The sequence below is a fragment of the Sinohyriopsis cumingii genome, unplaced genomic scaffold, assembly GCF_028554795.1.
Source record: "Sinohyriopsis cumingii isolate HCF-2022 unplaced genomic scaffold, ASM2855479v2 utg003954l, whole genome shotgun sequence".
NCBI classification, from domain to species: domain Eukaryota; kingdom Metazoa; phylum Mollusca; class Bivalvia; order Unionida; family Unionidae; genus Sinohyriopsis; species Sinohyriopsis cumingii.
The window spans coordinates 103,650-127,469 of record NW_028316633.1 but is presented as its reverse complement, the minus strand read 5'-3'; the positions used below and the strand labels follow the sequence as shown (position 1 = coordinate 127,469).

The 23,820-nt window shown below is 32.8% G+C and overlaps 3 protein-coding genes across 3 annotated transcripts; all 3 read left to right on the top strand.

Annotated features, from left to right (window-relative positions):
- Positions 1-1,798: 1,798 nt before the first annotated feature.
- Positions 1,799-7,327, top strand: LOC149769392 (beta-1,3-galactosyl-O-glycosyl-glycoprotein beta-1,6-N-acetylglucosaminyltransferase 3-like). The gene is made up of 2 exons (XM_089949915.1): positions 1,799-2,842; positions 6,935-7,327. The coding sequence occupies exons 1-2, from the start codon at positions 1,799-1,801 to the stop codon at positions 7,325-7,327; spliced, it is 1,437 nt and encodes a 478-aa protein (XP_089806041.1).
- Positions 7,328-9,254: 1,927 nt separating this feature from the next.
- Positions 9,255-14,783, top strand: LOC149769391 (beta-1,3-galactosyl-O-glycosyl-glycoprotein beta-1,6-N-acetylglucosaminyltransferase 3-like). Its single transcript, XM_089949914.1, has 2 exons — positions 9,255-10,298; positions 14,391-14,783. The coding sequence occupies exons 1-2, from the start codon at positions 9,255-9,257 to the stop codon at positions 14,781-14,783; spliced, it is 1,437 nt and encodes a 478-aa protein (XP_089806040.1).
- A 1,935-nt stretch (positions 14,784-16,718) lies between these two features.
- LOC149769390 (beta-1,3-galactosyl-O-glycosyl-glycoprotein beta-1,6-N-acetylglucosaminyltransferase 3-like) lies at positions 16,719-22,247 on the top strand. The gene is made up of 2 exons (XM_089949913.1): positions 16,719-17,762; positions 21,855-22,247. The coding sequence occupies exons 1-2, from the start codon at positions 16,719-16,721 to the stop codon at positions 22,245-22,247; spliced, it is 1,437 nt and encodes a 478-aa protein (XP_089806039.1).
- The last annotated feature ends 1,573 nt before the right edge of the window (positions 22,248-23,820 follow it).

Genomic DNA, 23,820 nt, shown 5'->3' with positions numbered 1-23,820 from the left:
CATCTTATCTTTTGCCCCTTTGACTCGCTGACAAAAGAAAACTCGAAAGAATATGATGAATCGCATGTTGTTGCTGTACTTAAAGTGGTATCACATAGAGAATGAAAAGTAGAATTGAATTCTGACGCAGAATTTTTTTTTATATTTTATACTGCGTTAGATGAAATAACTTATATATATCCTAAATTTTCAATCGACACGTTTCGATAAAGTGACATACGATAGAAGTAAAAAGATTGATCTTAAAAAATACGATAAATATGTTTAAAAAGTACTTACAGAACCATGATATAAAAATATAAAAGAGTTGATTGACAGGTATCTAAATTTACCAGTCAATGATATAAGCATTAAAAATAACCATCGCCTATTACAATTTGGCACACCAAAAGCAATTCTTAGACATCACCTGATACTTAAAACGTTTAGCTTGTAGGATCTTAGCAAAGTAACTGGTTATCTTGAGGAAACAGAAAGTGAGCATAAAGATGCAAATGAGATTATGGAAATACCAACACACTTTAATCCTGTTTGCTTTTCCACATATATCGATATTAGTGAAGATGAAATATATACAGATATATCCTCTGATGTATATAAGTACAGAGATGTTATCGCTGATCCAATAAATAACTATTCCGTGTGTTATTGGATACAGTTGCAAAAGGAAATACATTTTCTTTAGAATAGTAAAATAATGTAACGACAAGTAATAGATTTAAATCATGTGTCAGACATTCTTCAGGAAAACGAAAAAGACGAGCTTATGCAGTACTACAAGTATTATCACAAACAAATTTGGTATGTAAGAAAATCTTACCGGTATTACGGTAGAATTTTAAAGGTGATATCGTACATCCCAATTGCTTTAAGAAATCTATTTCTGTTATCAGATATACAAGATTACTTTTTGTTGCAGACGATGGAAATTATTGTTTTCTTTTGTTACGAATGATAAATTCTACGTATTTATAGATCATTAGTTACGTGAGCATTATAAAGATCTTGCTTGCTCTTAAAACGTTATAATTCGTCATTATTTGCATTGTTCTAACTTTACCTTTCGCTGATGCCATGTAGCCACAATTGTGCTGTGATCTCGTGAAACAGCACATACATACATACATACATACATACATACAAAGCACAACCAATACGTTCCACTACGTTATACTGATACAATGAACATCTAGGAGTGGATTACTTCGAAACGATTTAGCGTAGTAAAATAATGTGGTATTTTCATGAAACCAAACAAAATTCTAAACTATTCCTTTATTATGTGAGCAAAACATTTAAAAGTACTCAGAAAACGTTTTGAGACCCTAAATCTTATGGAGTGGCTCATATATGTGTGCATGTTCGTTTAGGTCACTATGATACACGCGTGTGGAACAAATATTTTTACGAGTACCCATTTTTGTGCTGCCAGGAGTATATTTCCATGGCAGAACTGAGACATGGAAATTTGCATAGCTATGATTATAGGAATAACTTGTTTAATGGTACTAGTATCTGCAATAAATGAAGACCACAAACCCTATAACTTTCCTTTCTGTCTTCTTTCCAGTCATTCTTGTTAGGTGTTTGTTACTGGTATTGTCTCGTATTTGATCACTACGCAGTATTATAGTTTTTACTCATGAGATTTTAAGTTTGCTCAAGCTAAATATTCGAATGGTCCTTTACGCCGCTTTTCCTTTCAATACTTATATGTTTCTTTCCAATTACAAAAGGTTAACAATTGACCGTTCCCGTCATGCCGAAGCTCGTTCGACGAAAAGCTGAAGTTGTCATAATGTTCAGTGTGTTTTGCTTTGTCTGGATTGTCAACCATTATTTAGGATGTGGTGGTGACTGTGAGAAATTGTCTTTCATTCGAAATGCCTCCTTTGAAGTTTCATTTAATAGAACCCAAACACCGAATGAAACACAGACGGAAAAAGTGCTAACCAGGAAACTTAGAAGACTTGTAACAGCAGTCGATTGCAAACGTATAATAGAGGGACAGAAAGAGGAAATTACTAATGCCACCACGTGGATGACGAAACAAACCAAAAATACTATTCTTGATGCTGAATATTTAAATTTGACATCCGATTGTAAAGCATACAAGAAGGAGAGAGGTTTTCTGGACTTCATCGTGACAGAGGAGGAAAAGCAGTTTCCCATTGCCTACAGCATTCTTTTGTACCAAGAGGTGGAGCAAATGGAGAGGCTCCTGAGGGCAATTTACAGACCTCAAAATATCTATTGTATTCACGTCGACTTTTCCTCGTCAGTGGAGGTTCACAGTGCCGTAAATGCCATTACCAGATGCTTTGAGAATGTTTTTGTGGTTTCCAAAAAGGAGACTCTTGTTTATGCTGGGTTCACGAGGCTACAGGCAGATATAAACTGCATGGCCGACTTATTGCAGAAGAATGGGGAATGGAAATATTTTATAAATCTTCCAAGCCAACAGTATCCTATCAAAACAAACCACGAAATTGTGAAAATTTTGCAAATATATAACGGTTCAAATGACATCGAGGGGATAACAGGTAATCGCATGCTTCCAGAACGATTTAAATACGTTCATAATTACGTGTCAAAGGACGGTGGGAAAGCAACCATTTACATGACAGATATACCAAAATCTGATCCCCCACATAATATAACAATTGTAAAAGGCAGCGCATATGGCATCTTTAGCAGGAACTTTGTTCGGTTTATTATTTATGATGAAAGAGCAAGAGCTTTATTGGAATGGTGCAAGGAAATATACAGCCCTGACGAATATTACTGGGCAACGCTGAATCATGACCCACACCTTAGTGCTCCTGGCGGTTATGCAGGTAAGGTAAATGCAACATAGATATGTGTAAAGGAGTGAATTATATAGGCTAAGTTGGGTTTCACTTCCTGCAGAAAAGATGGCTTATAGAAGGTTCATTTCTCTTCACTAAACGTCTATTATCTTTCAGTGACTCGAAGCAGTTCGATATGCAAAACTTCCATTACTACTGAACTGTGATGTATTAGAGTTATTAGAGGTGTGCGGTATTAACGGTTTATTTCGATATTTTGTTCGTCGGTAGGCAACACGGTACTTTTTACTACATCGATAAATCGGTAGCTTCCGTTTCTAAGTAATATACTAAATTCCGAAGTAATCTTATTACTTATTTAATTTAATGATATTAGCAACATGTTTTTATTTTTATGACGAAAATAATGTAAAATATATTAATATTTTGGGGGTTACAAAACAGTTGTATTTGTCACAAATTCTTATGGAATATCACAGATATGATTATAATTCTTTAATTACACGTTTAACACTTGTCACATAGTGGCGAAATGGAATACTGTGAATGAAATTTGGGCCAAATATTACTCTTGGAAGAAATATTGCTGATTAAAAAATATAATTTCTTGGATTATTTACTTATATAATGTGTTATGTACATATATTCCTTTGCAAGACTGCCAATCATCGTAAGATTTTCTTGAGAACCATTGTTTTCTGTTAGACGTTTTGAAAATTTCTCGAGACCAGTAAATAGATTCTAGTTTGTTGAGTGTGTTTAGGATTACTAACACTTCTAAAAGTGTCTTGCCTTGCATCCCACTCAAAGCATTCTCAGCAAATAATATCAATAGTACAGCTAATATATTGTAGGCTTCTGTGTCAACACTTCCTATTTTTGTCAATAAGCTCCCCAATGTCGCCATAGTTTTTCACCGGATGTTGGCTATCATGCAAGAGTAGTCATCCTACTTCACATTCAATTTTTAGATTACAACCAAGGCATCAATAAACAAATTTATCTATAATGTACTGATCATTTAATTTGGGGTGTGGGTGCGACTTTTGTTTGTTGAGCTGAGATATTTTATTTTATTGTAAGATAATTAATTTTATTATCCAAATATTATAATAAATATAATATGATGTAATTTTGTTATAAAGTGGACCAAGATATTTTATCCAGCATTTGACTGACGGAATTTTGTTTCTAACAGAAATGTGTCAGACCTATGAAATACATCATTAAATTTCTAGTTTTACGACTACATGGGGTTTAACTAAGCAATAAAGAAGAATCAAAACCAAAACATTTTATAAAATTCAAAATCTTAATGTATTTCTCTAAAATGGAAAGTGAAAGAATTAAAAATTGCTTACAGTCTGGTATGAATTCCTATTTTGCTACACAGTTTTATTAATTCCATTAGATCCGAATACGTTGCAAATGCATTCTGAATGATAAAAAAAATATGTAATGATGTGTCAACAGTATAGAAAAAGTCGCCGTTTTAATTCCAAATATCTTTAAGTTAATGGACCAGTTTCACAATACCTTTAAATAACGCTCTTGGGTTATCTTGCAAAATCTCGTAATTCCAAAACGAGGCGCTCACAGCTGGGAGATTTACAATTAAAATGTCAAAACGTTGGAATCATATTGATTATAGCATAGAGGATTTACAGTGTTTAACTGTCAAACAGTTACAAAAATTCTTAAATACAAATACTCCGTTAGGTATTCGAAGGACACAAATAATTCCAATTACAAAATTTACATATGTCAACAACTTTTGACATTATGCAGTATAACCTGTGTTATAAGAATTTACAGCGCATAAAAAAATAACTAAGAGAAAGGCGTAAGTACAATTGATATGTGATACCAATACAATTGTTTTAGTAGCATGTAAATACTAATGTAATAGAGAATTTCAAGAATGGATAACCCATCTATCTTCTTTCTTATACATAAGAATCACGTCTCTTATGTGGAGCTATAGGTCCAGGTGACTTCAGGATAAACTGTCCTTATACACTTCATACATTAAGTTAGGTGCTAAATGCTAATAAAGTCTTCTATATCCATTTCAAATTAAATCCCTCTTACCCTCTTTCTGTATCTATCGAGCTTATTTTCAACGTTTGATTTACAAAGCCTAAGGCAATGTTCTATGATAGCAATCTATGAAAGTAAAACAAAGATTGTATGCTACCTTAAAGCAAGTAATCCAAAGAGTATTGCTACGTGGATCAATAATTCAATGTATGTTCAAGTATTGGTATGGCAATTAATATACATCACTACATTTTCGGTGCACAAAATTTTGAATTTTCAACTATATATTTGTGTTTACCGGTTTTAAACGGCTCTATAAGCTCTGCAACTTAGTTTATATACATGGGAGTAATTTCCTTTTTTATTAAGTATTTCTTCTAAACCTGGATATAGACCAACATAATATCGTAACTCGTAAATAACAATAAAATCAAAGAAATGTATGTCCTTATGTCTTTGACACATAATTATTTTAACTTTCGATAAAATACTAAATGTGCATTGTGTATATGCTGTCCATGTTTTAGTCAATATCATCTGGCAGACAAGTTTCAAAATTGCAACATTTTATTTAGAGTCATATTTGTTCTAGTTGTCAAATTACGAATGCATATGGAAACAGTTTGCTAGACTGAGTTTACTAAAGTTTTCTGAATATCCTTTAATTGGAAGGCTCCTGATTAATTGTAACCCTAACATAATGAAGAAATAAAATAATCTTATCTATCAAGTAGACTAAAGTCTTCTACCAGGAAGAGACAGACACGAAGAGTAAACACTTCCAACCAATTTAAATACTTCAAGATAGAAGAAACTACTTTGATAACAAAAAAGACACAGATTAAGTAGAGGTTTGAGACTTTCGAACTGATAAGTAGAGAAAAATCAAATACAAACCGCTACCTGTCTAATTCATGTCATGTTCAGAATAATAAATGAGTTGTTAACAACCAGCATTTAAAGATTGGGTGTTCTAATGGGTACTTTAATGGGACTTTATGTCGGCTCTGATGATACTTAAGTCCAGACATGAAAAGTACTTTAGATACTGGTATTTCTTGAGACTCTTGAATTATGAACAGTTGCAACGGCCTTTCGGCGATATATAGAACACATTTTTGGATACAATACGATGGTTGACGAGTTGTCAATAACATGAATGTAATAAACCCTAACCCATGTCATCATTTCGAATTCACGAGCTACAGTTATCATCTTTGAAAGCTTCAATATTTATATTGTGTCTTACTTTCTCTTTTTATAATGACTTTTATCATTTTTTATTTTTGACAGTTTTGTACTAGTTCCAATTATCTTGTGTTTGATCAGTGAAAACATGTTGATCTTAATCAGAATAACCAAAAGGTCCACCAGATATAATATGAACTTTATCTAGTTTCTTACATCATCACCTGTGTGCTTTATAAAAATATACCCATCTCCTTTTCAATTTCAATGGAATGTCAATCTATTTAAATTTGTATTATATTTAATGTTTTGCTTTTGAGGATTTAAACTTCTGAATCTTGCGAAGACGGATATTTGTGTTTTCGTCACGATGGTAATACGATTCATAAACTTATTTACATTTTTTCTATTCTTTTGCCTCCAATTTATAAAATAGTTCTTATTCCTTTGGTCCAGTTGTTCAGTTGGGCCTTGTGACAGGGCCAATAACAGTTGTTGTATGTCACCTGCAAAAGATAATTTTATTTGTACAAGGTTGTCTTTTTCTAACACTTATTGCAATAGCTCACAACCCCAACTGGAGTTCCGAAACCATGAAAGAAAACGAATCTTACTGGATACGCAGCCTTACAACATTGAAACCAAGCGGTTTAAACGAATAAGACTAGAAAAAGACAGCCATTCATAAATAAAATTATCTTTTTGCAGCTGGCATGTTCTCTTTTCAATAATTCTCTAAATGTGCTTATTAGTCACCCAATAACCTATAATTACAACTATACCGTTAACGACTTTATGTAAATCATGAAGTTTCAGATGTCAAAATGTCAACACATTCACCATCGATCAAAGATGGTAAGGAATTTTAAAACTTTATATTTAATCCTAAAACGAAGATCGTAATAGCTGGTGTTGATCAGCTAGACCCAGAAATTGCCAATGAGGCAAATGCAACAAATAAAATTGCTCAGATGATAAACTTAACATTAGATTCACCAGATTTAAATGAGAACGTTGACGACTTTATTAGACTTGCAGGAATGAAAGGTCCCCATCTACACGACGCTATCAGAGACTTTGACATAACAAGTAAATACTGCCCACCCAGTGGTTGTGAGGAACAACGATTGTCTGATACTCTGATCGAGCTTAACAAAGAAAATTCATTGTTAATCAACAAATCTAATCTTATTAAAACAAGATCGTATGGCGGCAAAAAGCCAGAACAAGAACGAATAAAACAAAATCATGATGAACTTGACAAACAAGCTGAAACCAGAAAAAATTAAGTTGTCAAAAATCGCAAACTTAGATACACATTTGCTAAATGCCGTATATTCCGTGAACTAGATATGGATTATCTTGATAATAATACCTTATTGGAAATAACAGATGTTCGTTCTGATGCTGACCTGTTAATATCATCTTATCTTTTGCCCCTTTGACTCGCTGACAAAAGAAAACTCGAAAGAATATGATGAATCGCATGTTGTTGCTGTACTTAAAGTGGTATCACATAGAGAATGAAAAGTAGAATTGAATTCTGACGCAGAATTTTTTTTTATATTTTATACTGCGTTAGATGAAATAACTTATATATATCCTAAATTTTCAATCGACACGTTTCGATAAAGTGACATACGATAGAAGTAAAAAGATTGATCTTAAAAAATACGATAAATATGTTTAAAAAGTACTTACAGAACCATGATATAAAAATATAAAAGAGTTGATTGACAGGTATCTAAATTTACCAGTCAATGATATAAGCATTAAAAATAACCATCGCCTATTACAATTTGGCACACCAAAAGCAATTCTTAGACATCACCTGATACTTAAAACGTTTAGCTTGTAGGATCTTAGCAAAGTAACTGGTTATCTTGAGGAAACAGAAAGTGAGCATAAAGATGCAAATGAGATTATGGAAATACCAACACACTTTAATCCTGTTTGCTTTTCCACATATATCGATATTAGTGAAGATGAAATATATACAGATATATCCTCTGATGTATATAAGTACAGAGATGTTATCGCTGATCCAATAAATAACTATTCCGTGTGTTATTGGATACAGTTGCAAAAGGAAATACATTTTCTTTAGAATAGTAAAATAATGTAACGACAAGTAATAGATTTAAATCATGTGTCAGACATTCTTCAGGAAAACGAAAAAGACGAGCTTATGCAGTACTACAAGTATTATCACAAACAAATTTGGTATGTAAGAAAATCTTACCGGTATTACGGTAGAATTTTAAAGGTGATATCGTACATCCCAATTGCTTTAAGAAATCTATTTCTGTTATCAGATATACAAGATTACTTTTTGTTGCAGACGATGGAAATTATTGTTTTCTTTTGTTACGAATGATAAATTCTACGTATTTATAGATCATTAGTTACGTGAGCATTATAAAGATCTTGCTTGCTCTTAAAACGTTATAATTCGTCATTATTTGCATTGTTCTAACTTTACCTTTCGCTGATGCCATGTAGCCACAATTGTGCTGTGATCTCGTGAAACAGCACATGCATACATACATACATACATACAAAGCACAACCAATACGTTCCACTACGTTATACTGATACAATGAACATCTAGGAGTGGATTACTTCGAAACGATTTAGCGTAGTAAAATAATGTGGTATTTTCATGAAACCAAACAAAATTCTAAACTATTCCTTTATTATGTGAGCAAAACATTTAAAAGTACTCAGAAAACGTTTTGAGACCCTAAATCTTATGGAGTGGCTCATATATGTGTGCATGTTCGTTTAGGTCACTATGATACACGCGTGTGGAACAAATATTTTTACGAGTACCCATTTTTGTGCTGCCAGGAGTATATTTCCATGGCAGAACTGAGACATGGAAATTTGCATAGCTATGATTATAGGAATAACTTGTTTAATGGTACCAGTATCTGCAATAAATGAAGACCACAAACCCTATAACTTTCCTTTCTGTCTTCTTTCCAGTCATTCTTGTTAGGTGTTTGTTACTGGTATTGTCTCGTATTTGATCACTACGCAGTATTATAGTTTTTACTCATGAGATTTTAAGTTTGCTCAAGCTAAATATTCGAATGGTCCTTTACGCCGCTTTTCCTTTCAATACTTATATGTTTCTTTCCAATTACAAAAGGTTAACAATTGACCGTTCCCGTCATGCCGAAGCTCGTTCGACGAAAAGCTGAAGTTGTCATAATGTTCAGTGTGTTTTGCTTTGTCTGGATTGTCAACCATTATTTAGGATGTGGTGGTGACTGTGAGAAATTGTCTTTCATTCGAAATGCCTCCTTTGAAGTTTCATTTAATAGAACCCAAACACCGAATGAAACACAGACGGAAAAAGTGCTAACCAGGAAACTTAGAAGACTTGTAACAGCAGTCGATTGCAAACGTATAATAGAGGGACAGAAAGAGGAAATTACTAATGCCACCACGTGGATGACGAAACAAACCAAAAATACTATTCTTGATGCTGAATATTTAAATTTGACATCCGATTGTAAAGCATACAAGAAGGAGAGAGGTTTTCTGGACTTCATCGTGACAGAGGAGGAAAAGCAGTTTCCCATTGCCTACAGCATTCTTTTGTACCAAGAGGTGGAGCAAATGGAGAGGCTCCTGAGGGCAATTTACAGACCTCAAAATATCTATTGTATTCACGTCGACTTTTCCTCGTCAGTGGAGGTTCACAGTGCCGTAAATGCCATTACCAGATGCTTTGAGAATGTTTTTGTGGTTTCCAAAAAGGAGACTGTTGTTTATGCTGGGTTCACGAGGCTACAGGCAGATATAAACTGCATGGCCGACTTATTGCAGAAGAATGGGGAATGGAAATATTTTATAAATCTTCCAAGCCAACAGTATCCTATCAAAACAAACCACGAAATTGTGAAAATTTTGCAAATATATAACGGTTCAAATGACATCGAGGGGATAACAGGTAATCGCATGCTTCCAGAACGATTTAAATACGTTCATAATTACGTGTCAAAGGACGGTGGGAAAGCAACCATTTACATGACAGATATACCAAAATCTGATCCCCCACATAATATAACAATTGTAAAAGGCAGCGCATATGGCATCTTTAGCAGGAACTTTGTTCGGTTTATTATTTATGATGAAAGAGCAAGAGCTTTATTGGAATGGTGCAAGGAAATATACAGCCCTGACGAATATTACTGGGCAACGCTGAATCATGACCCACACCTTAGTGCTCCTGGCGGTTATGCAGGTAAGGTAAATGCAACATAGATATGTGTAAAGGAGTGAATTATATAGGCTAAGTTGGGTTTCACTTCCTGCAGAAAAGATGGCTTATAGAAGGTTCATTTCTCTTCACTAAACGTCTATTATCTTTCAGTGACTCGAAGCAGTTCGATATGCAAAACTTCCATTACTACTGAACTGTGATGTATTAGAGTTATTAGAGGTGTGCGGTATTAACGGTTTATTTCGATATTTTGTTCGTCGGTAGGCAACACGGTACTTTTTACTACATCGATAAATCGGTAGCTTCCGTTTCTAAGTAATATACTAAATTCCGAAGTAATCTTATTACTTATTTAATTTAATGATATTAGCAACATGTTTTTATTTTTATGACGAAAATAATGTAAAATATATTAATATTTTGGGGGTTACAAAACAGTTGTATTTGTCACAAATTCTTATGGAATATCACAGATATGATTATAATTCTTTAATTACACGTTTAACACTTGTCACATAGTGGCGAAATGGAATACTGTGAATGAAATTTGGGCCAAATATTACTCTTGGAAGAAATATTGCTGATTAAAAAATATAATTTCTTGGATTATTTACTTATATAATGTGTTATGTACATATATTCCTTTGCAAGACTGCCAATCATCGTAAGATTTTCTTGAGAACCATTGTTTTCTGTTAGACGTTTTGAAAATTTCTCGAGACCAGTAAATAGATTCTAGTTTGTTGAGTGTGTTTAGGATTACTAACACTTCTAAAAGTGTCTTGCCTTGCATCCCACTCAAAGCATTCTCAGCAAATAATATCAATAGTACAGCTAATATATTGTAGACTTCTGTGTCAACACTTCCTATTTTTGTCAATAAGCTCCCCAATGTCGCCATAGTTTTTCACCGGATGTTGGCTATCATGCAAGAGTAGTCATCCTACTTCACATTCAATTTTTAGATTACAACCAAGGCATCAATAAACAAATTTATCTATAATGTACTGATCATTTAATTTGGGGTGTGGGTGCGACTTTTGTTTGTTGAGCTGAGATATTTTATTTTATTGTAAGATAATTAATTTTATTATCCAAATATTATAATAAATATAATATGATGTAATTTTGTTATAAAGTGGACCAAGATATTTTATCCAGCATTTGACTGACGGAATTTTGTTTCTAACAGAAATGTGTCAGACCTATGAAATACATCATTAAATTTCTAGTTTTACGACTACATGGGGTTTAACTAAGCAATAAAGAAGAATCAAAACCAAAACATTTTATAAAATTCAAAATCTTAATGTATTTCTCTAAAATGGAAAGTGAAAGAATTAAAAATTGCTTACAGTCTGGTATGAATTCCTATTTTGCTACACAGTTTTATTAATTCCATTAGATCCGAATACGTTGCAAATGCATTCTGAATGATAAAAAAAATATGTAATGATGTGTCAACAGTATAGAAAAAGTCGCCGTTTTAATTCCAAATATCTTTAAGTTAATGGACCAGTTTCACAATACCTTTAAATAACGCTCTTGGGTTATCTTGCAAAATCTCGTAATTCCAAAACGAGGCGCTCACAGCTGGGAGATTTACAATTAAAATGTCAAAACGTTGGAATCATATTGATTATAGCATAGAGGATTTACAGTGTTTAACTGTCAAACAGTTACAAAAATTCTTAAATACAAATACTCCGTTAGGTATTCGAAGGACACAAATAATTCCAATTACAAAATTTACATATGTCAACAACTTTTGACATTATGCAGTATAACCTGTGTTATAAGAATTTACTGCGCATAAAAAAATAACTAAGAGAAAGGCGTAAGTACAATTGATATGTGATACCAATACAATTGTTTTAGTAGCATGTAAATACTAATGTAATAGAGAATTTCAAGAATGGATAACCCATCTATCTTCTTTCTTATACATAAGAATCACGTCTCTTATGTGGAGCTATAGGTCCAGGTGACTTCAAGATAAACTGTCCTTATACACTTCATACATTAAGTTAGGTGCTAAATGCTAATAAAGTCTTCTATATCCATTTCAAATTAAATCCCTCTTACCCTCTTTCTGTATCTATCGAGCTTATTTTCAACGTTTGATTTACAAAGCCTAAGGCAATGTTCTATGATAGCAATCTATGAAAGTAAAACAAAGATTGTATGCTACCTTAAAGCAAGTAATCCAAAGAGTATTGCTACGTGGATCAATAATTCAATGTATGTTCAAGTATTGGTATGGCAATTAATATACATCACTACATTTTCGGTGCACAAAATTTTGAATTTTCAACTATATATTTGTGTTTACCGGTTTTAAACGGCTCTATAAGCTCTGCAACTTAGTTTATATACATGGGAGTAATTTCCTTTTTTATTAAGTATTTCTTCTAAACCTGGATATAGACCAACATAATATCGTAACTCGTAAATAACAATAAAATCAAAGAAATGTATGTCCTTATGTCTTTGACACATAATTATTTTAACTTTCGATAAAATACTAAATGTGCATTGTGTATATGCTGTCCATGTTTTAGTCAATATCATCTGGCAGACAAGTTTCAAAATTGCAACATTTTATTTAGAGTCATATTTGTTCTAGTTGTCAAATTACGAATGCATATGGAAACAGTTTGCTAGACTGAGTTTACTAAAGTTTTCTGAATATCCTTTAATTGGAAGGCTCCTGATTAATTGTAACCCTAACATAATGAAGAAATAAAATAATCTTATCTATCAAGTAGACTAAAGTCTTCTACCAGGAAGAGACAGACACGAAGAGTAAACACTTCCAACCAATTTAAATACTTCAAGATAGAAGAAACTACTTTGATAACAAAAAAGACACAGATTAAGTAGAGGTTTGAGACTTTCGAACTGATAAGTAGAGAAAAATCAAATACAAACCGCTACCTGTCTAATTCATGTCATGTTCAGAATAATAAATGAGTTGTTAACAACCAGCATTTAAAGATTGGGTGTTCTAATGGGTACTTTAATGGGACTTTATGTCGGCTCTGATGATACTTAAGTCCAGACATGAAAAGTACTTTAGATGCTGGTATTTCTTGAGACTCTTGAATTATGAACAGTTGCAACGGCCTTTCGGCGATATATAGAACACATTTTTGGATACAATACGATGGTTGACGAGTTGTCAATAACATGAATGTAATAAACCCTAACCCATGTCATCATTTCGAATTCACGAGCTACAGTTATCATCTTTGAAAGCTTCAATATTTATATTGTGTCTTACTTTCTCTTTTTATAATGACTTTTATCATTTTTTATTTTTGACAGTTTTGTACTAGTTCCAATTATCTTGTGTTTGATCAGTGAAAACATGTTGATCTTAATCAGAATAACCAAAAGGTCCACCAGATATAATATGAACTTTATCTAGTTTCTTACATCATCACCTGTGTGCTTTATAAAAATATACCCATCTCCTTTTCAATTTCAATGGAATGTCAATCTATTTAAATTTGTATTATATTTAATGTTTTGCTTTTGAGGATTTAAACTTCTGAATCTTGCGAAGACGGATATTTGTGTTTTCGTCACGATGGTAATACGATTCATAAACTTATTTACATTTTTTCTATTCTTTTGCCTCCAATTTATAAAATAGTTCTTATTCCTTTGGTCCAGTTGTTCAGTTGGGCCTTGTGACAGGGCCAATAACAGTTGTTGTATGTCACCTGCAAAAGATAATTTTATTTGTACAAGGTTGTCTTTTTCTAACACTTATTGCAATAGCTCACAACCCCAACTGGAGTTCCGAAACCATGAAAGAAAACGAATCTTACTGGATACGCAGCCTTACAACATTGAAACCAAGCGGTTTAAACGAATAAGACTAGAAAAAGACAGCCATTCATAAATAAAATTATCTTTTTGCAGCTGGCATGTTCTCTTTTCAATAATTCTCTAAATGTGCTTATTAGTCACCCAATAACCTATAATTACAACTATACCGTTAACGACTTTATGTAAATCATGAAGTTTCAGATGTCAAAATGTCAACACATTCACCATCGATCAAAGATGGTAAGGAATTTTAAAACTTTATATTTAATCCTAAAACGAAGATCGTAATAGCTGGTGTTGATCAGCTAGACCCAGAAATTGCCAATGAGGCAAATGCAACAAATAAAATTGCTCAGATGATAAACTTAACATTAGATTCACCAGATTTAAATGAGAACGTTGACGACTTTATTAGACTTGCAGGAATGAAAGGTCCCCATCTACACGACGCTATCAGAGACTTTGACATAACAAGTAAATACTGCCCACCCAGTGGTTGTGAGGAACAACGATTGTCAGATACTCTGATCGAGCTTAACAAAGAAAATTCATTGTTAATCAACAAATCTAATCTTATTAAAACAAGATCGTATGGCGGCAAAAAGCCAGAACAAGAACGAATAAAACAAAATCATGATGAACTTGACAAACAAGCTGAAACCAGAAAAAATTAAGTTGTCAAAAATCGCAAACTTAGATACACATTTGCTAAATGCCGTATATTCCGTGAACTAGGTATGGATTATCTTGATAATAATACCTTATTGGAAATAACAGATGTTCGTTCTGATGCTGACCTGTTAATATCATCTTATCTTTTGCCCCTTTGACTCGCTGACAAAAGAAAACTCGAAAGAATATGATGAATCGCATGTTGTTGCTGTACTTAAAGTGGTATCACATAGAGAATGAAAAGTAGAATTGAATTCTGACGCAGAATTTTTTTTTATATTTTATACTGCGTTAGATGAAATAACTTATATATATCCTAAATTTTCAATCGACACGTTTCGATAAAGTGACATACGATAGAAGTAAAAAGATTGATCTTAAAAAATACGATAAATATGTTTAAAAAGTACTTACAGAACCATGATATAAAAATATAAAAGAGTTGATTGACAGGTATCTAAATTTACCAGTCAATGATATAAGCATTAAAAATAACCATCGCCTATTACAATTTGGCACACCAAAAGCAATTCTTAGACATCACCTGATACTTAAAACGTTTAGCTTGTAGGATCTTAGCAAAGTAACTGGTTATCTTGAGGAAACAGAAAGTGAGCATAAAGATGCAAATGAGATTATGGAAATACCAACACACTTTAATCCTGTTTGCTTTTCCACATATATCGATATTAGTGAAGATGAAATATATACAGATATATCCTCTGATGTATATAAGTACAGAGATGTTATCGCTGATCCAATAAATAACTATTCCGTGTGTTATTGGATACAGTTGCAAAAGGAAATACATTTTCTTTAGAATAGTAAAATAATGTAACGACAAGTAATAGATTTAAATCATGTGTCAGACATTCTTCAGGAAAACGAAAAAGACGAGCTTATGCAGTACTACAAGTATTATCACAAACAAATTTGGTATGTAAGAAAATCTTACCGGTATTACGGTAGAATTTTAAAGGTGATATCGTACATCCCAATTGCTTTAAGAAATCTATTTCTGTTATCAGATATACAAGATTACTTTTTGTTGCAGACGATGGAAATTATTGTTTTCTTTTGTTACGAATGATAAATTCTACGTATTTATAGATCATTAGTTACGTGAGCATTATAAAGATCTTGCTTGCTCTTAAAACGTTATAATTCGTCATTATTTGCATTGTTCTAACTTTACCTTTCGCTGATGCCATGTAGCCACAATTGTGCTGTGATCTCGTGAAACAGCACATACATACATACATACATACATACATACATACAAAGCACAACCAATACGTTCCACTACGTTATACTGATACAATGAACATCTAGGAGTGGATTACTTCGAAACGATTTAGCGTAGTAAAATAATGTGGTATTTTCATGAAACCAAACAAAATTCTAAACTATTCCTTTATTATGTGAGCAAAACATTTAAAAGTACTCAGAAAACGTTTTGAGACCCTAAATCTTATGGAGTGGCTCATATATGTGTGCATGTTCGTTTAGGTCACTATGATACACGCGTGTGGAACAAATATTTTTACGAGTACCCATTTTTGTGCTGCCAGGAGTATATTTCCATGGCAGAACTGAGACATGGAAATTTGCATAGCTATGATTATAGGAATAACTTGTTTAATGGTACCAGTATCTGCAATAAATGAAGACCACAAACCCTATAACTTTCCTTTCTGTCTTCTTTCCAGTCATTCTTGTTAGGTGTTTGTTACTGGTATTGTCTCGTATTTGATCACTACGCAGTATTATAGTTTTTACTCATGAGATTTTAAGTTTGCTCAAGCTAAATATTCGAATGGTCCTTTACGCCGCTTTTCCTTTCAATACTTATATGTTTCTTTCCAATTACAAAAGGTTAACAATTGACCGTTCCCGTCATGCCGAAGCTCGTTCGACGAAAAGCTGAAGTTGTCATAATGTTCAGTGTGTTTTGCTTTGTCTGGATTGTCAACCATTATTTAGGTTGTGGTGGTGACTGTGAGAAATTGTCTTTCATTCGAAATGCCTCCTTTGAAGTTTCATTTAATAGAACCCAAACACCGAATGAAACACAGACGGAAAAAGTGCTAACCAGGAAACTTAGAAGACTTGTAACAGCAGTCGATTGCAAACGTATAATAGAGGGACAGAAAGAGGAAATTACTAATGCCACCACGTGGATGACGAAACAAACCAAAAATACTATTCTTGATGCTGAATATTTAAATTTGACATCCGATTGTAAAGCATACAAGAAGGAGAGAGGTTTTCTGGACTTCATCGTGACAGAGGAGGAAAAGCAGTTTCCCATTGCCTACAGCATTCTTTTGTACCAAGAGGTGGAGCAAATGGAGAGGCTCCTGAGGGCAATTTACAGACCTCAAAATATCTATTGTATTCACGTCGACTTTTCCTCGTCAGTGGAGGTTCACAGTGCCGTAAATGCCATTACCAGATGCTTTGAGAATGTTTTTGTGGTTTCCAAAAAGGAGACTCTTGTTTATGCTGGGTTCACGAGGCTACAGGCAGATATAAACTGCATGGCCGACTTATTGCAGAAGAATGGGGAATGGAAATATTTTATAAATCTTCCAAGCCAACAGTATCCTATCAAAACAAACCACGAAATTGTGAAAATTTTGCAAATATATAACGGTTCAAATGACATCGAGGGGATAACAGGTAATCGCATGCTTCCAGAACGATTTAAATACGTTCATAATTACGTGTCAAAGGACGGTGGGAAAGCAACCATTTACATGACAGATATACCAAAATCTGATCCCCCACATAATATAACAATTGTAAAAGGCAGCGCATATGGCATCTTTAGCAGGAACTTTGTTCGGTTTATTATTTATGATGAAAGAGCAAGAGCTTTATTGGAATGGTGCAAGGAAATATACAGCCCTGACGAATATTACTGGGCAACGCTGAATCATGACCCACACCTTAGTGCTCCTGGCGGTTATGCAGGTAAGGTAAATGCAACATAGATATGTGTAAAGGAGTGAATTATATAGGCTAAGTTGGGTTTCACTTCCTGCAGAAAAGATGGCTTATAGAAGGTTCATTTCTCTTCACTAAACGTCTATTATCTTTCAGTGACTCGAAGCAGTTCGATATGCAAAACTTCCATTACTACTGAACTGTGATGTATTAGAGTTATTAGAGGTGTGCGGTATTAACGGTTTATTTCGATATTTTGTTCGTCGGTAGGCAACACGGTACTTTTTACTACATCGATAAATCGGTAGCTTCCGTTTCTAAGTAATATACTAAATTCCGAAGTAATCTTATTACTTATTTAATTTAATGATATTAGCAACATGTTTTTATTTTTATGACGAAAATAATGTAAAATATATTAATATTTTGGGGGTTACAAAACAGTTGTATTTGTCACAAATTCTTATGGAATATCACAGATATGATTATAATTCTTTAATTACACGTTTAACACTTGTCACATAGTGGCGAAATGGAATACTGTGAATGAAATTTGGGCCAAATATTACTCTTGGAAGAAATATTGCTGATTAAAAAATATAATTTCTTGGATTATTTACTTATATAATGTGTTATGTACATATATTCCTTTGCAAGACTGCCAATCATCGTAAGATTTTCTTGAGAACCATTGTTTTCTGTTAGACGTTTTGAAAATTTCTCGAGACCAGTAAATAGATTCTAGTTTGTTGAGTGTGTTTAGGATTACTAACACTTCTAAAAGTGTCTTGCCTTGCATCCCACTCAAAGCATTCTCAGCAAATAATATCAATAGTACAGCTAATATATTGTAGACTTCTGTGTCAACACTTCCTATTTTTGTCAATAAGCTCCCCAATGTCGCCATAGTTTTTCACCGGATGTTGGCTATCATGCAAGAGTAGTCATCCTACTTCACATTCAATTTTTAGATTACAACCAAGGCATCAATAAACAAATTTATCTATAATGTACTGATCATTTAATTTGGGGTGTGGGTGCGACTTTTGTTTGTTGAGCTGAGATATTTTATTTTATTGTAAGATAATTAATTTTATTATCCAAATATTATAATAAATATAATATGATGTAATTTTGTTATAAAGTGGACCAAGATATTTTATCCAGCATTTGACTGACGGAATTTTGTTTCTAACAGAAATGTGTCAGACCTATGAAATACATCATTAAATTTCTAGTTTTACGACTACATGGGGTTTAACTAAGCAATAAAGAAGAATCAAAACCAAAACATTTTATAAAATTCAAAATCTTAATGTATTTCTCTAAAATGGAAAGTGAAAGAATTAAAAATTGCTTACAGTCTGGTATGAATTCCTATTTTGCTACACAGTTTTATTAATTCCATTAGATCCGAATACGTTGCAAATGCATTCTGAATGATAAAAAAAATATGTAATGATGTGTCAACAGTATAGAAAAAGTCGCCGTTTTAATTCCAAATATCTTTAAGTTAATGGACCAGTTTCACAATACCTTTAAATAACGCTCTTGGGTTATCTTGCAAAATCTCGTAATTCCAAAACGAGGCGCTCACAGCTGGGAGATTTACAATTAAAATGTCAAAACGTTGGAATCATATTGATTATAGCATAGAGGATTTACAGTGTTTAACTGTCAAACAGTTACAAAAATTCTTAAATACAAATACTCCGTTAGGTATTCGAAGGACACAAATAATTCCAATTACAAAATTTACATATGTCAACAACTTTTGACATTATGCAGTATAACCTGTGTTATAAGAATTTACTGCGCATAAAAAAATAACTAAGAGAAAGGCGTAAGTACAATTGATATGTGATACCAATACAATTGTTTTAGTAGCATGTAAATACTAATGTAATAGAGAATTTCAAGAATGGATAACCCATCTATCTTCTTTCTTATACATAAGAATCACGTCTCTTATGTGGAGCTATAGGTCCAGGTGACTTCAAGATAAACTGTCCTTATACACTTCATACATTAAGTTAGGTGCTAAATGCTAATAAAGTCTTCTATATCCATTTCAAATTAAATCCCTCTTACCCTCTTTCTGTATCTATCGAGCTTATTTTCAACGTTTGATTTACAAAGCCTAAGGCAATGTTCTATGATAGCAATCTATGAAAGTAAAACAAAGATTGTATGCTACCTTAAAGCAAGTAATCCAAAGAGTATTGCTACGTGGATCAATAATTCAATGTATGTTCAAGTATTGGTATGGCAATTAATATACATCACTACATTTTCGGTGCACAAAATTTTGAATTTTCAACTATATATTTGTGTTTACCGGTTTTAAACGGCTCTATAAGCTCTGCAACTTAGTTTATATACATGGGAGTAATTTCCTTTTTTATTAAGTATTTCTTCTAAACCTGGATATAGACCAACATAATATCGTAACTCGTAAATAACAATAAAATCAAAGAAATGTATGTCCTTATGTCTTTGACACATAATTATTTTAACTTTCGATAAAATACTAAATGTGCATTGTGTATATGCTGTCCATGTTTTAGTCAATATCATCTGGCAGACAAGTTTCAAAATTGCAACATTTTATTTAGAGTCATATTTGTTCTAGTTGTCAAATTACGAATGCATATGGAAACAGTTTGCTAGACTGAGTTTACTAAAGTTTTCTGAATATCCTTTAATTGGAAGGCTCCTGATTAATTGTAACCCTAACATAATGAAGAAATAAAATAATCTTATCTATCAAGTAGACTAAAGTCTTCTACCAGGAAGAGACAGACACGAAGAGTAAACACTTCCAACCAATTTAAATACTTCAAGATAGAAGAAACTACTTTGATAACAAAAAAGACACAGATTAAGTAGAGGTTTGAGACTTTCGAACTGATAAGTAGAGAAAAATCAAATACAAACCGCTACCTGTCTAATTCATGTCATGTTCAGAATAATAAATGAGTTGTTAACAACCAGCATTTAAAGATTGGGTGTTCTAATGGGTACTTTAATGGGACTTTATGTCGGCTCTGATGATACTTAAGTCCAGACATGAAAAGTACTTTAGATGCTGGTATTTCTTGAGACTCTTGAATTATGAACAGTTGCAACGGCCTTTCGGCGATATATAGAACACATTTTTGGATACAATACGATGGTTGACGAGTTGTCAATAACATGAATGTAATAAACCCTAACCCATGTCATCATTTCGAATTCACGAGCTACAGTTATCATCTTTGAAAGCTTCAATATTTATATTGTGTCTTACTTTCTCTTTTTATAATGACTTTTATCATTTTTTATTTTTGACAGTTTTGTACTAGTTCCAATTATCTTGTGTTTGATCAGTGAAAACATGTTGATCTTAATCAGAATAACCAAAAGGTCCACCAGATATAATATGAACTTTATCTAGTTTCTTACATCATCACCTGTGTGCTTTATAAAAATATACCCATCTCCTTTTCAATTTCAATGGAATGTCAATCTATTTAAATTTGTATTATATTTAATGTTTTGCTTTTGAGGATTTAAACTTCTGAATCTTGCGAAGACGGATATTTGTGTTTTCGTCACGATGGTAATACGATTCATAAACTTATTTACATTTTTTCTATTCTTTTGCCTCCAATTTATAAAATAGTTCTTATTCCTTTGGTCCAGTTGTTCAGTTGGGCCTTGTGACAGGGCCAATAACAGTTGTTGTATGTCACCTGCAAAAGATAATTTTATTTGTACAAGGTTGTCTTTTTCTAACACTTATTGCAATAGCTCACAACCCCAACTGGAGTTCCGAAACCATGAAAGAAAACGAATCTTACTGGATACGCAGCCTTACAACATTGAAACCAAGCGGTTTAAACGAATAAGACTAGAAAAAGACAGCCATTCATAAATAAAATTATCTTTTTGCAGCTGGCATGTTCTCTTTTCAATAATTCTCTAAATGTGCTTATTAGTCACCCAATAACCTATAATTACAACTATACCGTTAACGACTTTATGTAAATCATGAAGTTTCAGATGTCAAAATGTCAACACATTCACCATCGATCAAAGATGGTAAGGAATTTTAAAACTTTATATTTAATCCTAAAACGAAGATCGTAATAGCTGGTGTTGATCAGCTAGACCCAGAAATTGCCAATGAGGCAAATGCAACAAATAAAATTGCTCAGATGATAAACTTAACATTAGATTCACCAGATTTAAATGAGAACGTTGACGACTTTATTAGACTTGCAGGAATGAAAGGTCCCCATCTACACGACGCTATCAGAGACTTTGACATAACAAGTAAATACTGCCCACCCAGTGGTTGTGAGGAACAACGATTGTCAGATACTCTGATCGAGCTTAACAAAGAAAATTCATTGTTAATCAACAAATCTAATCTTATTAAAACAAGATCGTATGGCGGCAAAAAGCCAGAACAAGAACGAATAAAACAAAATCATGATGAACTTGACAAACAAGCTGAAACCAGAAAAAATTAAGTTGTCAAAAATCGCAAACTTAGATACACATTTGCTAAATGCCGTATATTCCGTGAACTAGGTATGGATTATCTTGATAATAATACCTTATTGGAAATAACAGATGTTCGTTCTGATGCTGACCTGTTAATATCATCTTATCTTTTGCCCCTTTGACTCGCTGACAAAAGAAAACTCGAAAGAATATGATGAATCGCATGTTGTTGCTGTACTTAAAGTGGTATCACATAGAGAATGAAAAGTAGAATTGAATTCTGACGCAGAATTTTTTTTTATATTTTATACTGCGTTAGATGAAATAACTTATATATATCCTAAATTTTCAATCGACACGTTTCGATAAAGTGACATACGATAGAAGTAAAAAGATTGATCTTAAAAAATACGATAAATATGTTTAAAAAGTACTTACAGAACCATGATATAAAAATATAAAAGAGTTGATTGACAGGTATCTAAATTTACCAGTCAATGATATAAGCATTAAAAATAACCATCGCCTATTACAATTTGGCACACCAAAAGCAATTCTTAGACATCACCTGATACTTAAAACGTTTAGCTTGTAGGATCTTAGCAAAGTAACTGGTTATCTTGAGGAAACAGAAAGTGAGCATAAAGATGCAAATGAGATTATGGAAATACCAACACACTTTAATCCTGTTTGCTTTTCCACATATATCGATATTAGTGAAGATGAAATATATACAGATATATCCTCTGATGTATATAAGTACAGAGATGTTATCGCTGATCCAATAAATAACTATTCCGTGTGTTATTGGATACAGTTGCAAAAGGAAATACATTTTCTTTAGAATAGTAAAATAATGTAACGACAAGTAATAGATTTAAATCATGTGTCAGACATTCTTCAGGAAAACGAAAAAGACGAGCTTATGCAGTACTACAAGTATTATCACAAACAAATTTGGTATGTAAGAAAATCTTACCGGTATTACGGTAGAATTTTAAAGGTGATATCGTACATCCCAATTGCTTTAAGAAATCTATTTCTGTTATCAGATATACAAGATTACTTTTTGTTGCAGACGATGGAAATTATTGTTTTCTTTTGTTACGAATGATAAATTCTACGTATTTATAGATCATTAGTTACGTGAGCATTATAAAGATCTTGCTTGCTCTTAAAACGTTATAATTCGTCATTATTTGCATTGTTCTAACTTTACCTTTCGCTGATGCCATGTAGCCACAATTGTGCTGTGATCTCGTGAAACAGCACATACATACATACATACATACATACATACATACAAAGCACAACCAATACGTTCCACTACGTTATACTGATACAATGAACATCTAGGAGTGGATTACTTCGAAACGATTTAGCGTAGTAAAATAATGTGGTATTTTCATGAAACCAAACAAAATTCTAAACTATTCCTTTATTATGTGAGCAAAACATTTAAAAGTACTCAGAAAACGTTTTGAGACCCTAAATCTTATGGAGTGGCTCATATATGTGTGCATGTTCGTTTAGGTCACTATGATACACGCGTGTGGAACAAATATTTTTACGAGTACCCATTTTTGTGCTGCCAGGAGT